This window comes from Castor canadensis, chromosome 2 (genome assembly GCF_047511655.1).
Source record: "Castor canadensis chromosome 2, mCasCan1.hap1v2, whole genome shotgun sequence".
Classification (NCBI taxonomy): Eukaryota; Metazoa; Chordata; class Mammalia; order Rodentia; family Castoridae; genus Castor; species Castor canadensis.
In genome coordinates, this window is record NC_133387.1 from 59,680,213 (window position 1) to 59,697,748 (window position 17,536).

The 17,536-nt window shown below is 38.3% G+C and overlaps 1 protein-coding gene across 5 annotated transcripts in view; it reads left to right on the forward strand.

Annotated features, from left to right (window-relative positions):
- Window positions 1-1,894: 1,894 nt before the first annotated feature.
- Cacna2d1 (calcium voltage-gated channel auxiliary subunit alpha2delta 1) overlaps window positions 1,895-17,536 on the forward strand; it is a 437,884-nt gene continuing 422,242 nt past the window's right edge. The window contains exon 1 of one of the 5 annotated variants that reach the window (XM_074064875.1): window positions 1,895-2,469. In XM_074064875.1, the coding sequence (XP_073920976.1) occupies window positions 2,375-2,469 (95 nt within the window). In that variant the 5' untranslated portion in view covers window positions 1,895-2,374. The remainder of the gene's footprint in view (window positions 2,470-17,536) is intronic. The other 4 variants (XM_020156667.2, XM_020156666.2, XM_074064873.1 and 1 more) reach the window with 4 other exon arrangements.

Genomic DNA, 17,536 nt, shown 5'->3' on the forward strand with positions numbered 1-17,536 from the left:
GAAGTTTATTACATTCTTTTGTTCTTTAAGCCTTTTCTCCTAGAGAGATAAAATTGGAACTGGTGTACCACAGAAGGAAGTCTGGAATTGTTAATGAAATAATTGACAGAATATATTATAATGCTATTTTTATGTAGTGAGCCAATTATGATACCAACATATCATGTAGACAATAATGGGCATCTAATACTCTTCCAATCCTCATGCTGGGGAAGAAAAATCTGCCTTCGAATCATTAAAAATTGAAAAATGATGGATTTGCCTATTTGTCTAATTTTGGAGTGGAAAGCTATCTTCAGTCATATAAAACATCCTTCCCGGGCTCCAGCTCTCAATCCCATTACATCTCACTTCATCCCTCACTGGCGCAGTTCCTGCTGCCAGGCTTGCTCAGTTTAGTACAAAACAAACTAAGTTAAGTCGCGCTGGGGTGCCTTTGTGAGGCCTCTCAAGAGGAGGAAGAAAGAAACAAAGAGCAAGATAGAGATGCAGAGAACATAAAGAAAACAAATAAGACATAAAAGAAAAATAAAAAAGGATAATGGGAAAGGAAAATATCTCACTGGGCCAAGCAAGCAATCATAAAATCACAAACACTTTTAAAATTTGGCCAGTAATAATCACCATCACCATCGTCATGTCTTTGTTTTGGGAGGTTGCCTTTAGGGAACTGGAAAATCAATTACCAATTAATAAGGATCTTTATCCTTTTATAAGTTCTTTCTGGAAGAGCTTAAAAAATCTTACAGTCACACCAATAATTACAGATTTTTTCGCATTTGCAGTAGGGTAATTTTTCTCATCACTAATTGTGCTATCTGCCCTTAACGTTAAATATTGTTTCATATACTACGGCAGGGAGCTTAAAAATTTAAGGTGTGCAATAAAACCCATGTATCTTTGGCCCCCAGGTCCCTCCTCGAAGGAGGCCTGTGCTGAGCAAGAGAGGCCTAATGCAAGACCCGTCTGATCTTCCTAGGAGAAGGCCTGCACATGCCCTGCCCCTGCTTCTCCCTAGGGTAGAGGTAAAGGCAACGCGCACCACTACTCCCTGGTGCTCTCCCCGTCTTCCTCCTCCTCCACATTTCAGACACATTTCTCAGAGTGCCACCTGTTTTGATGCTTATCCTTTTTCTGCCTTCACCTTGACAAAGCGAACTCGCCCCGCGACAACCTTATCAGGCAAGGCAGACCAGTGGCCAGAGCAGGCGTTTGGACTCCCTTGGAGATGGTCCCAACAGGACATTATGGAGGCCTTCAGCACTGTCCACTACCCCTCGGTCCTACCAAATGGACGACTGGGAATATTCTACAAGCGTCAGCTCCTCCACCGGTCTCCAAGTCAGTCCCCTGGGCTCTCGCCAGGTAACCCGAGTCTAGTTGTACCTGGGTGTGGGGCCGCTGGCTTCCTTAATATCCAATGCCGCCAAAGGCTCTAACCTCTGGCGCACCAGAGAAAAATAGTGCCACCTGGTAGAGAGGCAACAGCGGTGCTTGAAAATGTAACACAAACCCCTCCTACATTTGTTGTCAAATCACTTCATGATTCCAAGCAGGCGGTGGATTCTGCGCCTGGGAGAAGGGGCTGGGGAAACGCTGGTCGCGTGTGCAAAAATAACCCCCGCAGACTCAAGCCAAGTAGTCAGCTGGACCCTCTGCAGCCTGTGGGTACCCACTAGGCTGCTGGCTGTCCCCCGGGAGCCCCGCAGGGCTGAGTCGGCTCCCCCTCCACGCGCCGGGCGGCGGGAGCAGCCCCACGCCGACTTTGGGAGTTCCTTTCTGCCTTGTATGGAGGGCCGCTCGCGGCCCGTCCCCGCCCGGCTGCTCTGACGCCCAGCCCTCCCGCTGCGCCCCCCCCCCCTCCGCCCCGCCACCTCCCTCCGACTGGCCCAGAGAAGCCTGACGGGCCTCGCTTGCTCTCTCTCTTCCACAAGTCCCGGGCCTGCCATCCCTCCATCCCTGCGTTCACCCCCACCCTCCCCAGCGCCGCCACCCCTCCTCCGCCCCCGCCCCCGCCTTCTCTAGGCGATCGCGGGAATAAATCAGGGAGGAAACCGAGAGGGAGAGCGAGAGCGCGCGAGCCCCGGCAGGCTCGCCCAGGTCCGTTTCCAAAGTCGCCCTTGATGGCGGCGGAGGCCAGGGAGGCGAGGCAGCCGCGGCGCGGTGCAGCCGAGACGCGCTAGTGGAGAGGGTCTGCCCGCCACCGCCCCTGCCCGGCGCGGGGTTCGCCCTCGCCGCGCCCACGTCCCCGCGCGCCTCGGCCCCCAGACGCCCGCGGTCCGGGCAGAGAGCGCTCCTTCTCTCCGCCCGCGGCTTCCAGCCCCGCTTCTTCCCTGGTTGGGGAGCGAGGGGGGCTCGAGCTTCGATCGCGAAGATGGCTGCTGGCTGCCTGCTGGCCTTGACTCTGACACTTTTCCAATCTTTGCTGATCGGTCCCTCGTCCGAAGAGCCCTTCCCTTCTGCTGTCACGTAAGTCGGCGGGCCGGGCTGGGCAGGACCGGGGGCTGTGGGAGCGCGGGCCGAGGGATGCCGCGGGATTCGGAGGCGGGGGTCGGCTCGGAGTTGCGGGGTTTTCTGCTCGTGAGGGTGGGGAGCGGGCAGCGGGCGAGCCGGGCTCGGATCTGGAGAGGCCGAGCGAGCGGGCGGTGCGCGCTGCTCGCCGCTGGAATGCGCTCGGAACAGGCGGGTCGGTGCCTCGCAGGCGCCGGCTGTCCCGGCAAACGTCCGCCGACGACTCGTGGTGTCTCATTCCATCTCGAAAAGGATTCTCGAAGCTTAAGACTTTAACTGGACCGAGGGAAAAAGTTTCCCAGCATACCCGGCCTCATCAGACCCAGTTCAATAAAAAGTTGTGTTTTGCTTAGGTATTTTACAGTTAATTTCAGGCTTGCCAGCATAGCGTGGACGTCTCCTGCACTTGGCCTCTGGCATGCTCTCTAATTGCTCCACTGTCCAAACTCATTGAGATCCCAAATTACCAGGCGCACTTGACAGCCGTTCTGATGAGAAGCGTGCCGGCTCCCGGCAGCAGAGAGTGCTGTCCACCCCGGGGCTCGCGGGAACTGGGGCCATGCCATCCAATCTCCCCAACCCTTAATTTGAAACATCTAAGTGCCGACAGACACGCGCTTCCTGTTCTTAGAATGAATAAAACCCCTATTCATGGAGGGAGGGACTGTTTCCACAGTCTCCTGCAATTTTCCCTTATTTTTAACATTTCTAAAATAACTTCTAAATTAATTTAAAAAAAAAAAGCTTCGTTGCTATTCTGGAAACTGTTGAGAGGTAGCTATAGTCACACGGCAGGAAGGGAATGAAACGTAACATTCTCCCCTCTCGGGCTGCAACAAGGTATCAAAGTCAGTGCACATATAAATATATACATATTTCTTAAATGGACTGAATAGCTTATCAGGCATTCTGGTAAAGCATTTATTTTGGTTCTTGAAGGTACTTTAAAGCTTCTAAGAGTAGGTGATCTTAAGTGGATGAGTCACTTTAATGCATTTTACATAACAAAAACAAAGCCCAAGGTAGCCTTCCCGGTATTTATGCTGCTGGGAATTATTTGCTGTCCTTTGTTGGCTGAGTGCTGAATACTGGAGTTTTGGGGGATACTTCCTGAATCTTTAAGGCTGAAACCCTGTAGCCATTATTTAGGATTCAGCTTCAAGTATTTATTACCTTAGGTGTCAGTTCATAATGCAGAGGAAGCACATTTGAACATGGAGAAAGGGAGTGTCGAATATTTTTTTGTCATTGATTTACAGGGGTGTTCTTCTTTAGATAATCTTCTATAAAAGTGATTGCAGATCTTTTTTTTGTTATGAAGCAAAAGGGTAAATGCCATCTGTAGAGCTTCGTTTAATTGGCAGAATGTTCCAACTGGATATTTTTAAGCATAAAAAGTGTAAGCATTGCCTAAAGATGCTTCAAAATCATCCAGTCTTATTAAGAAATCACACTTTATTTATTTAATTTTTAGTCTTTTTGTAGCTTGGCCTGTTAAGTGAGAACTCAAGTTACTCTCCTTGCATTTGTGTCAAATAAACAGTGGTTTTAAAAAAGTCACATTCTAAATGTGTTCGGATTACACATTTTTAAAGTGTTGTTTTAAATTGTAAAGTTACCAGTATTCTCATTTGGGGGAAAGCACCATCACATGGGGAAAAACTATGTGCTTTCAAAATACAGCAAAATAAAACCTTTCATTCCTGAACATGATAAAATATTAATATAAAATCGTATTGTAAGAACGCCTGCAATAATTGTTTTCCTAAAATTAAAGTAACTTATTTTTCATAGTCAGAAACTTACTAGGGACAAAAAATAAAAAAGAATAAATAGTGGTCTAAAAATGGAATTTAGGACGCCACAATTTCTTTTCTTTGTTTGAATTTTTTTTAAGATAATGGAAGTGCAAGGTATTTTCAAATTGCATGCAACATTTTATGAACTAAGAGCTGAACCGTTTTTGCAGCATTAAGACAGTGTCTGGTGGGTGGTATTAACAATACTTTTGGAAGGGTGCATATGCAGGACAACTTAGTAACACTGTCCTCTGGGGAGAGGAGAATGATAGTACTTCATGTTCAATTTGACATTTTTGCTTCATGTAAGGTTTCAGAATACAATTTATGGAATTTTAAACAGTGTGATATTAATTTCATCAAGCTGTGGTGCCAATTGCTTTTCTTGCATGAAAACATTTCATGTGCAATGTTTATCAGGATAAATTTGAAATATTTTGGAAAATATTTAAGTTTATAAAAACTAAGTACAAAGATTTGTAACAAACACTAAAGGCAAATTATTGTGCTTTTGTATATAAATTTTCCTTCAAATCATTAGTAAGTTCTTTTGTCTTCTTGGGAATTTTATTTTTCAGAGAGAAAGTAATATGAGAAGTTTTATCATCAGAAGAGGAACAACGTGTTATTAACACACTATAAGGCACTAATTGGAGTTGGACTTAACTTACAAATAATTGAAAGGGTTTTTTTAGTAGTGCATGGTATGAAGTGCTTTTTGAAATAGAATACAAATATGTCATTCTAAATATTTTTCTGCTCTCTGTTTTAAAAAATACTCTAATATAGCATATTCTTCTGGATTAATCTAATAGTTCTATTAGATTAATTAGATTAATTCTATATTAACTATTCTAAGAATTAACACTCAAATAATGAGTTTTATTTTTCAGACAATGGAATTTTGATACAATTCTTTCTCTTGGTTACATGTTTCTTTTGGAAATATTTGTCACAATAGGATGTGAAACAAATATATGACATGGCAGCAGCCACCTAAATAATATTGTTTTATGTTTAAATGGATATATAATTTCCATAGTATAAAATATGTGTTCTGTTGGTGTTTATGTTTTCAAAAAAGGCAGCTCTTTCTCTAGAAATAATTTATTGGCACATATGTTAAAACACATCTGTTTTAAAATTCAGGACTACATGTATGATAACCAGTATTATAATTTAATTTAAATCTGTTCTTCATTTTAGGATCTATAAATCCAGTTTTTTGAAAGCATTGCAGTTATATTGTTCATATTAAACTTTTATCTCAAGCACATCAAAATGCCAATCAGTTCACAGTAATTGGCTGAAAGCCCATTTGTACATGAGGATTTTAATATAAACTTAAAATGGTGTAAATATAAAACTAAGATTTATAGTTATCTGTATAAAATAAGCTTAAAATCTCATAAAGTAGCAGTAATTTTGGGAATTAAATACTTTATGATACATTTTTTTTTCTGTTATTAGACACATATGTAAAAGGCTATATAGAAAAGAGTTTTCTATATGTCATGACATTGGAATGGAAGTCTGTGTTTCATGCATGGGGGTGGCATTGTTCTCACTTGAACTCAGGAATTTCTGTTTACATACTGTATACACAAGGAAATGTGACATGATTAAATAGATAAAATATTATATATGGGATAAAACCTAAAAACAACAGACATTTAAGAATCCTTGGTTTCAGTGTTTTTTTTGTTCTCATCACCTTAATCAAGTAGCAGCATTTATTATTCTACAGGTAAAGTTTTCAAATATGCAAAATTAGTATATTTTTCCATGTAAGTAGTAACACACTGCTAAATTTGTTATCATTGTACATAGCTATATGTAGGTATTTGCCTTGGCATTTCAGCGAGCATTAGGTAGATATAAAAGAGATTTTAGAAAAATACAAAAATCTAAGCATATTATGGTTCATAAAAAGAAATAAAATGTACCTCTATTATCTCTCTTTTTCCCATGGCTTTCATTAATTGCAATTTATAAATACATATAAATCTTGAATATAAAGCAGGTGGTTTGTTTTGAAAATAGATAAAAATTTATCACTCTTTTTCTTCAAAGAAACCTGGCTGTATAGACGTCTATTATTTTCCCAACGTTTAAAATAACAAAATACTCTTTCTTCTGGGGCTTACACATTACTTTTGCAAAAACACAAAAAACACATGCAATTTATGTATTGCATTCAAAGTTAGCATTTACTAAAGTTTAGTATTTAGGAGCATACATAAGAAATCACAATGAATTTAGGAATTTAAAAATTGTGCTCATAGCAAACTACATAATTTAATTTACATATTCTCTGGAGTATCATTATGCAAAAGTCACATGGAAGGTTTTTCTTTTTTTCCCTATTTTTCAATACAAGTGCAAATTTCCAAGAAAGCAATCTGTTCTTCTTTTTAATCTTATATCCTAGTAAGTGTTTTCAAAGTATTTGTAACTTTAAACTGGAGATTTAAATGGGTAATATATATGTATACATATATATAATTTGCATACATATGCAAATTAGGCAATTTGTGGATTTCCTTTAGAGTCTTATATATGTGGATATAAGCATACATAGAATTTTGAAAAAAAATCAGAATTTCTTTCAGTATTTCTAAAGAGTCTTAGCATTACTAGATTGACAGCTTTCTATCATTTACATTAAAAAGAGCTGTATTTCAAAAAGCAAGTAAGCTGCTTACCATGGAGAACCAGCTCTTCCATTATCTGCACTCTGCATTTACTTAAACTTACAATGTGCATTGGCAAGATGTTATTAAGTGTGTCAACCAGTCCTTATTTCCACGTCCACAGCAGCACAACTGTTCTGAGCCTTTCAGACACTTTCCATAAACTTGAGCTGGGCCATGATAGCCAAATGTGTATCTTACCTATGATTCATTTTTTTCTTTTGTGTGTACTAAACATGAAAATGATAGTGTCATATTTGTCATAGGCTTGAAAGAAAAAGGTGATTGGCTTTAGTATCATTTGAATAAGACTAACAGCACTTTGTGAGTAAAAAGATAACAAACTTTGTCATCTGCCACCTTTTATGAGGATCCAAAGGGTTGATATTGCCTAACTAGAAAATTTGTCTAATCTATATAATCACAGTATTCTATTTAGGTAATATAATGTATGCACAAATGTACATACATGTGTATTTAAAAACTGCTAGTGTAAAACACCTACAAGGTAAGTTTATTTTCAGGTTTTGTGCTATAACATTTCTGTCAATCTACAACTATCTTCAGTGGTTAAATCTCACTGAAAATATTTATATATACTTGCATTTAAACATAGTTAGAATCAAATGAGACACTGTATATAAAAGCAACTTGAAAATGCTCACATCTTATAGAGAGGAGGTAACATAACTGATGACTAACAAAAAAATTCTTCCTAAAGATGATCGTGCCAATCTTTTAAACAAAACAAATATGAGAAAGAAACAATTGTACTTGAGATCATGGGCACCTATTAAAAAGTTCTTTGCATACTAAGCAATTTTATTTTTGTATTTATACATGATATATTTTTATTTTTTTATTATTTATATTTGCATACAATGCTTGGGTCATTTCTCCCCTCTGCCCCCACCCCCTCCTTTACGATCCACCCTGCCCCCACCATCTCCCCCTCTAAATATGATATATTTTGAAATGTCTAAGAATTATACATATTTGGTGTTGTGGTATTTTAGGAATGAAGGCAAATGTGCACAGGTTTGAAAATTTCATTTGTAAAATACAAACTTAGGTATTCCTTCCTTGTGGACTACATCTTTTGTAGCAATTCAGTACACAGGAATCAACTACTATTAGTAATTTAAGAAATGAAAGTGGTCATTGCTCTTTTAAATTTTGCCATGTATTTGTTCAGATTGTAACAAGGCTGTGAACAAAGAAAAGACTGACCTTGTGGCCTCAACATACTGGCACACTTTTATTTTTAATTCCAATATTTCAGAATCAGGTCTTTATACAGAAAGCGGTATTTGAAGTTCTTGTTGAATATGAATGTGGGATATTTCTGGCTAAATGTTATTTTAACATTTGCTTCTGCTGATTTTTTTAAGCCATATGCTCAGTAGATTAAAAAATTAGGATATACTTAAAATTCTGCATCATAAATGGAAGAACAGTGTAAACTAGAATGATGGCAGTAGAAAATTAGGGTGTTGACCATTTTAAATACTTCAGTTTTGGGGATAATCTTACTGTCTACTTTAAGTTCTTTTTCTTGAGTAATTAAAGATTTACTGTGGTGGTCTCCTGGCATATGATGAGAAATATTTCTTGTATTCTTGCATTCAAATTGTTCATTCTTAGTTTCTCTCTCTTCATACACACATGCATACAATCACTGTCAATTACAACTTAATATTTTCATGTTGGGCTTTTTTCCCCCTGAGTTACCTATGACCATATCTTAATTTGGGATCTTTCTCACTTGAATCTCCACTCGTTGTTTGAGGGGACTTCTTCATACCACCAGATCTTTCCTGTAAGGAAAATTGTTGAGAGATTTTGATAAACATATAAATCTGCAGTACATAATTGATACTTCCATCAAAAAACCAAACAGTCTAGACAGTTGTTTCTTTTGACATTTGCCCACATACTGCGGGGGATAATTAGAGAAAAGACCAAGAAAGAGCTAATAAAATTGTTCTTTTCTAAGATTCTTACTGTCAGACTATATAAAGGGATGGTTAAACAATAATGCCTTATCTTGAGAGTTAAAAGAGAAATAGCCCAATAAAATAAATTTAGTCAGGCATACTGAGAAAATCTATTGCTTTAAAAAGCTGACGAACAGGGCTTATGGTGAAATTCCTATGAGGAATGATGCAGAGAAGAGGGACAGAAAAAGGAGCACTCAGATTTACCAGGTACACAATTACATTAAGGATGCTAAAGGTAGCAACTGGTTATTTTTCATATATTCCTCTTCCTTTTTTTTTTTAAACCCTCATTTCTCATGTGAGCTTAGTTACACTTAAAATGCTGTTCCGTAAGCATCATATTCATTTTTAGAGACCTAAATATTCAGATGTGGAAATTCACCTTAGGGACTAAAGATCGTAAAATTGTTTAGAGCTCAAAAAATATAAGTTCTTAGATTTTTATAATACCCTGGGGAAATGATTCATTTGATAAGAAATATTAGTATAACATTATACTAAAAGCTTAAGTGTTAATGATCAAGAATGAAATTCTGTTAGCAAATTTCCTCCATTAGATTATAGAAAATGAAGTAACTTACAGATGGGCAGGCTTCTTGGCATGTACTTAGACTATTTTAACTTTAAGTAAATAGCCCATCTCAATTTTCAAAACAGTTTTATGTTACACTCTCTTTTAATGTCTCCTGCTTCGAATATTTTTAGCATCAAATATAACTTAATCTAACAATTAAAGCAATTATTATTATTAGTGCAAATTCTATATTGCACTATGCTTCATGATGAGACTACAGATTGAGGAAGCAAGTGTTCATGGAAGATATTCACAACTCCAAGCTAAGAATGAAACTGTGGGATGCATCAAAGCATGACCAAGCAAGAGGCACATTGCATGTTGAAAAAGTATGATTAAAGAAACATGATCTGTTGTGTGTTAAGCATGAACTTCGTCAGTAGAGAGAGATGCTTCTGGGACTGTTGGCTTGAGTCTAGGTGATAAATGTCTTGCTTTGTGATCCAGGGAAGTATGAACAATGTTCATTTGGTCTTCATCCTGTGTTGCCATTGTAATGTTTAAAGTACAACAAGTAGTAGGTTTTGAATCATAGCATGTAGATGGATTAAAGAGAGCTAGTATTGGTCTCATACACAATCAGAGTAGCTGGTAGACTATTTCAGTATTCATTGCATGTGAGATTATGAAGGTCTAAAAATGAATAGTGACGGTGAGAAGGTGAAGCAGGTATGAAATACATGGTGTAAGTAAAGTTCCAGACATTAGTGCTTATGAGATTTGGGGAATAAGAAAGAGAGAAGAGTAGGAGATGATGCTAAGTCCTCTAATAAGGTCTCACACTTGCTAGACAGGTGCTCTACTGCTTGAGCCACAACCTCAGCCCAAGGATTCTTTTGTTTTAAGAACAGGAGTTGGCTAAGCACAGTGGTCCATGCTTATAATCTCAGCTATTTGGGAGGCAGAGATTGGGAGGGTAACAGTTTGAGGTCAGCAGAAATAGGGGGTGTGGTGGGAGGAGATAGTGAGACTCCATCTCAACAAATAAGCCATGCATAATGGTGCATATTTGTGATCCCAGTCATGTGAGAGGCCTTAGGTAGGAAGATCACAGTCTGAGGCCAGACTGAAAAATAACTAAAGCAAAAGAGGTGTGGAGGTGTGGCTTAAGTGGTAAAGCCCTTGACTAGGAAGTGCAAAGCCATGAGTTCGAACCCTATACCACCAACAGGAGTTGTATTAGAACATTTGGTATTAGAAGTAGTAGAAAACTGTAGGACTATCTTAAGTCAAAAAAGGGAAATATTTTTAAATGGTGTTGGAGCTGGAAGATCAATCACGGAAGTTAAGATCAAGTATATGTCAACAACTGCAGAGAGGGGTAACTGTCTTTAGAGATGACTGCCATTGTGGTCATCTCTAAAGTCAGCTTCTGCTTTTCTTTATGCCACATCCTCTTTCTTCTTTCTCACTGCAAATTGGATTATCAGCTTCCCAGTGCTCATGGTACTGAGAGGTTGTGAGGGGTTGTGTGTTCTCCACTGAGTCTTTAAACCATCTTGAGTCTAGAACCCTAATCTAAAAAGCAAAGACTAGAGGTTGATAGTCCTTTTTTATTTTATTTATTCATTCATTTATTTGTATGTGCATACATTGTTTATGCCATTTCTCCCGCCTGTCTCCCTTCCCCTCCTTCTCCTCCCCACCCCTCCTCGCTTCCAGGCAGAACCTGTTCTGCCCTTATCTCTAAGTTTGTTGAAGAGAAGACATAAGCAATAACAAGAAAGACAAAGCATTTTTGCCAGTTGAGATAAGGATAGCTATACAGAGAGATTTCTAGCATTGCTTCCATGTACAAATGTGTTACATACAACCCGAATTGATTCATCTCTACTGACCTCTTCACTATTTCTCAGTCACCTTCCCATAGTGACCTTTGTCATTTTAAGGTTACTGTATTAGCTCCTCTGCAGTGGGCACATCAAACACTTTTTTGTTTTGGGTTTTCTACCTTTCCCTATTCCTCCTGTATGTGTTCTCCCTTTAGTGTGTGACCCATGTCCAATAATAGCACTGCATTTGTTTTAGATCTAAAGTCCACATATGATGGAGAACATACAATTTTTGGCTTTCTGATTCTGGCTAACTTTGCTTAAGATGATGTTCTCCAGTTCCATCCATTTACTTGGGAATGATAAGATTTCATTCTTCTTCATGACTGAATAAAATTCCATTGTATATAAATACCACATTTTCTTAATCCATTCGTCAGTGCTGGGGCATCTTGGCTGTTTTCATAACTTGGCTATTGTGAATAGTGCTGCAATAAACATGGGTGTGCAGGTGCCTCTGGAGTAACCTGTGTTGCATTCCTTTGGGTATCCCACAGGAGTGGGATTGCTGGATCATATGGCAGATCTATATTTAGTTTTTTAAGAAGCCTCCATACTGTTTTCCAGAGTGGTTGTACTGACTTGCATTCCTACCAATAGTGTATGAGGGTTCCTTTTTCCCCACATCCTTGCCAACATTTGTTGGTGGTGGTGTTTTTGATAATAGTTATTCTAACAAGGGTGAGGTGGAATCTTAGTGTGGTTTTGATTTGCATTTCCTTTATGGCCAGAGATGGTGAGCACTTTTTCATGTGTGTTTTGGCCATTTGAATTTCTTCTTTTGAAAAAGTTTCGTTTGTTCACTTGCCCATTTCTTTATTGGATCATTGATTTTGGTAGAGTTTAGTTTTTTGAGCTCCCTATATATTCTGGTTATCAGTCCTTTGTCTGATATATAGGTAACAAATATTTTCTCCCACTCTGTAGGTGGTTTGTTCAGTTTAGAGACCATTATTTTTGTTGTGCAGAAGCTTTTTAATTTTATGTAGTCCCATTTGTCCATCCTTTCTCTTAGTTGCTGGGCTGCTGGGTTCTATTGAAGAAGTCCATGCCTATACCTATTGCTTCCAGAGTATTCCGTGCTCTTTTCTGTACTAGCTTTAGAGTTTTGGGTCTGATACTAAGGTCCTTGATCCATTTTGAGTTGATACTAGTACAATGTGGTAAACATGTATCTAGTTTCGGTTTTCTGCAGGCAGATAGCCACTTTTCCCAGTAACATTTGTTGAAGAGGCTGTCTATTTTCCATCACATGTTTTTTTGTGCCTTTGTCAAAAATAAGGAGGGCATAGCTGTGTGGATTCATATCCGGATCCTCTATTCTATTCCACTGGTCTTCATATCTGTTTTTGTGCCAGTACCATGTTGTTTTTATTGCTATGGCTTTGTAATATAGTTTGAAGTCAGGTATTGTGATACCTATAGCATAGCTCTTTTTGCTGAGTATTGCCTTGGCTATTCACATTCTCTTGTGTTTTCAAATGAATTTTAGGGTAGATTTTTCAATCTCAGTGATAAATATCATTGGGATTTTCATGGCAATTGCATTGAACATGTAGCTTGCTTTTGGTAATATAGCCATTTTTACTATGTTGATTCTACCAACCCATGAGCACGGGAGATCTTTCCACCTTCCGTAGTCTTCCTCAGTCTTTGTCTTCAGAGATTTGTACTTCTCCTTGTAGAGGTCATTCATATACTTTGTTAAGTTTACTACTAGGTATTTGATTTTTTTTTTTTTTGAGGCTATTGTAAATGGAATTGTTTCCATATATTCTTTCTCAATTTGTTCATTGTTGGTATATAGAAAAGCTAATGATTTTTTGTAAGTTGGTTCTTTGTACCCTGCCACCTTGCTGAAGCTGTTCATGGTATCTAGTTGTTTTTGGGTAGAGTTTTTTGCGTCTTTGAGGTATAGGATCATGTCATCTGCAAATAGGGATATTTTGACTGTTTCTTTACCTATTTGTATTCCTTTTATTTCTTCTTGCCTTATTGCTCTGGCTAGGAATTCCAGGACTATGTTAAATAGAAGTGGGGATATGGGCACCCTTGTCTTGTTCCTGATTTTAGGGGAAATGATTTCAGCTTTTCACTGTTAAGTATGATGTTGGCTGTAGGTTTGTCATATATAGCTTTTATAATGTTGAGGTACTTTCCTTCTATTCCTAATTTTCTTAGAGCTTTTATCATGAAGTGGTGTTGAATCTTATCAAAGGCTTTTCTGCATCTGTGGAGATGATCAAGTGGTTTTCATGTTTGCTTCTATTAATGTACTGTATTACATTTATAGATTTGAGTATGTTGAACCACCCCTGCATCCCTGGGATGAAGCCGACTTGGTCGTGGCAAATGAACTTTCTGATATGTTGTTGAATTCAGTATGCCATTATTTATTGAGGATTTTTGCATTGATGTTCATTAAGATGATTGGCCTATAGTTCTCTTTTTTGGAGGCGTCTTTGTCTGGTTTTGGGATGAGTGTAATTCTGGCTTCATAGTTAGGCAGCGTTCCTTTCCTTTCTATTTTTGGAAAAGTTTAAGGAGAGTTGGTATTAGTTCTTCTTTAAAGGTAAAATTCTATCTGATGATAGAATTCATCAGAGAATCCATTAGGTCCTAGACTTTTCTTTTTTGGGAGACTCTTTATTGCTGCTTCAATTTTATTTTGTGCTATAGATCTATTTAAGTGGTTAATTTCCTCTTGGTTCAGTTTTGGATGGTCATAAGTATCTAGAAATTTGTTCATTTCTTCAAGATTTTCAAATTTATTGGAATATAGGTTTTCAAAGTAGTCTCTGATGATTCCCTAGACTTCCATGGTGTTTGTTGTTATCTCCCCTTTTGCATTTCTGTTTTACTGATTTGGGTTTTTTCTTTCCTCATTTTAGTCAGATTTGCCAGGGGCTGTCAATCTTGTTTACTTTTTCAAAGAACAGCTTTTTTTTTTTTATCATTTTTCTTTTATTATTCATATGTGCATACAAGGCTTGGTTCATTTCTCCCCCCTGCCCCCACCCCCTCCCTTACCACCCACTCCGCCCCCTCCCTCTCCCCCCCAATACCCAGCAGAAACTATTTTGCCCTTATTTCTAATTTTGTTGCAGAGAGAGTATAAGCAATAATAGGAAGGAACAAGGGTTTTTGCTGGTTGAGATAAGGATAGCTATACAGGGCATTGACTCACATTGATTTCCTGTGTGTGGGTGTTACCTTCTAGGTTAATTCTTTTTGATCTAACCTTTTCTCTAGTTCCTGGTCCCCTTTTCCTATTGGCCTCAGTTGCTTTAAGGTATCTGCTTTAGTTTCTCTGCGCCAAGGGCAACAAATGCTAGCTAGTTTTTTAGGTGTCTTACCTATCTTCACCCCTCCCTTGTGTGCTCTCGCTTTTATCATGTGGTCATACTCCAATCCCCTTGTTGTGTTTGCCCTTGATCTAATGTCCACATATGAGGGAGAACATATGATTTTTGGTTTTTTGAGCCAGGCTAACCTCCCTCAGAATGATGTTCTCCAATTCCATCCATTTACCAGCGAATGATAACATTTCGTTCTTCTTCATGGCTGCATAAAATTCCATTGTGTATAGATACCACATTTTCTTAATCCATTCGTCAGTGCTGGGGCATCTTGGCTGTTTCCATAACTTGGCTATTGTGAATAGTGCCGCAATAAACATGGATGTGCAGGTGCCTCTGGAGTAACAGTCTTTTGGGTATATCCCCAAGAGTGGTATTGCTGGATCAAATGATAGATCGATGTTTAGCTTTTTAAGTAGCCTCCAAATTTTTTTCCAGAGTGGTTGTACTAGTCTACATTCCCACCAACAGTGTAAGAGGGTTCCTTTTTCCCTGCATCCTCGCCAACACCTGTTGTTGGTGGTGTTGCTGATGATGGATGGCTATTCTAACAGGGGTGAGGTGGAATCTTAGCGTGGTTTTAATTTGCATTTCCTTTATTGCTAGAGATGGTGAGCTTTTTTTCATGTGTTTTCTGGCCATTTGAATTTCTTCTTTTGAGAAAGTTCTGTGTAGTTCACGTGCCCATTTCTTTATTGGTTCATTAGTTTTGGGAGAATTTAGTTTTTTAAGTTCCCTGTATATTCTGGTTATCATTCCTTTATCTGATGTATAGTTGGCAAATATTTTCTCCCACTCTGTGGGTGTTCTCTTCAGTTTAGAGACCATTTCTTTTGATGAACAGAAGCTTTTTAGTTTTATGAGGTCCCCTTTATCTATGCTATCTCTTAGTTGCTGGGCTGCTGGGGTTTCATTGAGAGAGTTCTTACCTATACCTACTAACTCCAGAGTATTTCCTACTTTTTCTTGTATCAACTTAAGAGTTTGGGGTCTGATATTAAGATCCTTGATCCATTTTGAGTTAATCTTGGTATAGGGTGATATACATGGATCTAGTTTCAGTTTTTTGCAGACTGCTAACCAGTTTTCCCAGCAGTTTTTGTTGAAGAGGCTGCTATTTCTCCATCGTATATTTTTAGCTCCTTTGTCAAAGATAAGTTGCTTATAGTTGTGTGGCTTCATATCTGGATCCTCTATTCTGTTCCACTAGTCTTCATGTCTGTTTTTGTGCCAGTACCATGCTGTTTTTATTGTTATTGCTTTGTAATATAGTTTGAAGTCAGGTATCGTGATACCTCCTGCATTGTTCTTTTGACTGAGTATTGCCTTGGCTATTCATGGCCTCTTGTGTTTCCACATAAATTTCACAGTAGATTTTTCAATCTCTTTAATGAATGTCATTGGAATTTTGATGGGAATTGCATTAAACATGTAGATTACTTTGGGGAGTATCGACATTTTTACTATGTTGATTCTACCAATCCATGAGCATGGGAGATCTCTCCACTTTCTATAGTCTTCCTCAATCTCTTTCTTCAGAAGTGTATAGTTTTCCTTGTAGAGGTCTTTCACATCTTTTGTTAGGTTTACACCTAGGTATTTGATTTTGTTTGAGGCTATTGTAAATGGAATTGTTTTCATACATTCTTTTTTCCGTTTGCTCATTATTAGTGTATAGAAATGCTAATGATTTTTCTATGTTGATTTTATATCCTGCTACCTTGCTATAGCTATTGATGATGTCTAGAAGCTTCTGAGTAGAGTTTTTTGGGTCTTTAAGGTATAGGATCATGTCATCTGCAAATAGGGATATTTTGACAGTTTCTTTACCTATTTGTATTCCTTTTATTCCTTCTTCTTGCCTAATTGCTCTGGCTAGGAATTCCAGTACTATGTTGAATAGGAGTGGAGATAGTGGGCATCCTTGTCTGGTTCCTGATTTTAGAAGGAATGGTTTTAATTTTTCTCTGTTAAGTATAATGCTGGCTGTAGGTTTGTCATATATAGCTTTTATAATGTTGAGGAACTTTCCTTCTATTCCTAGTTTTCTTAGAGCTTTTATCATGAAATGATGTTGGATCTTATCAAAGGCTTTTTCTGCATCTATTGAGATGATCAAGTGGTTTTTGTCTTTGCTTCTGTTAATGTGGTTTATTACGTTTATTGATTTTCATATGTTGAACCACCCCTGCATCCCTGGGATGAAGTCTACTTGGTCGTGGTGAATAATCTTTTTGATGTGTTGCTGAATTTGGTTTGCCATTATTTTGTTGAGGATTTTTGCATCAATGTTCATTAAGGAGATTGGCTATAGTTCTCCTTTTTGGAGGTGTCTTTGCCTGGTTTTGGGATAAGTGTAATAGTGGCTTCATAAAATGTGTTTGGCAGTTTTCCTTCCCTTTCTATTTCGTGGAACAGTTTAAGGAGGGTTGGTATCAGTTCTTCTTTAAAGGTCTGATAGAATTCAGCAGAGAATCCATCAGGTCCTGGACTTTTCTTTTTGGGGAGACTCTTGATTGCTGCTTCAATTTCATTTTGTGTTATAGGTCTATTCAGGTGATTAATTTCCTCTTGGTTCAGTTTTGGATGATCATATGTATCTAGAAATCTGTCCATTTCTTTTAGATTTTCAAATTTATTTGAATATAGGTTCTCAAAGTAGTCTCTGATGATTTCCTGGACTTCCATGGTGTTTGTTGTTATCTCCCCTTTTGCATTCCTAATTCTACTAATTTGGGTTTTTTCTCTCCTCATTTTAGTCAGGTTTG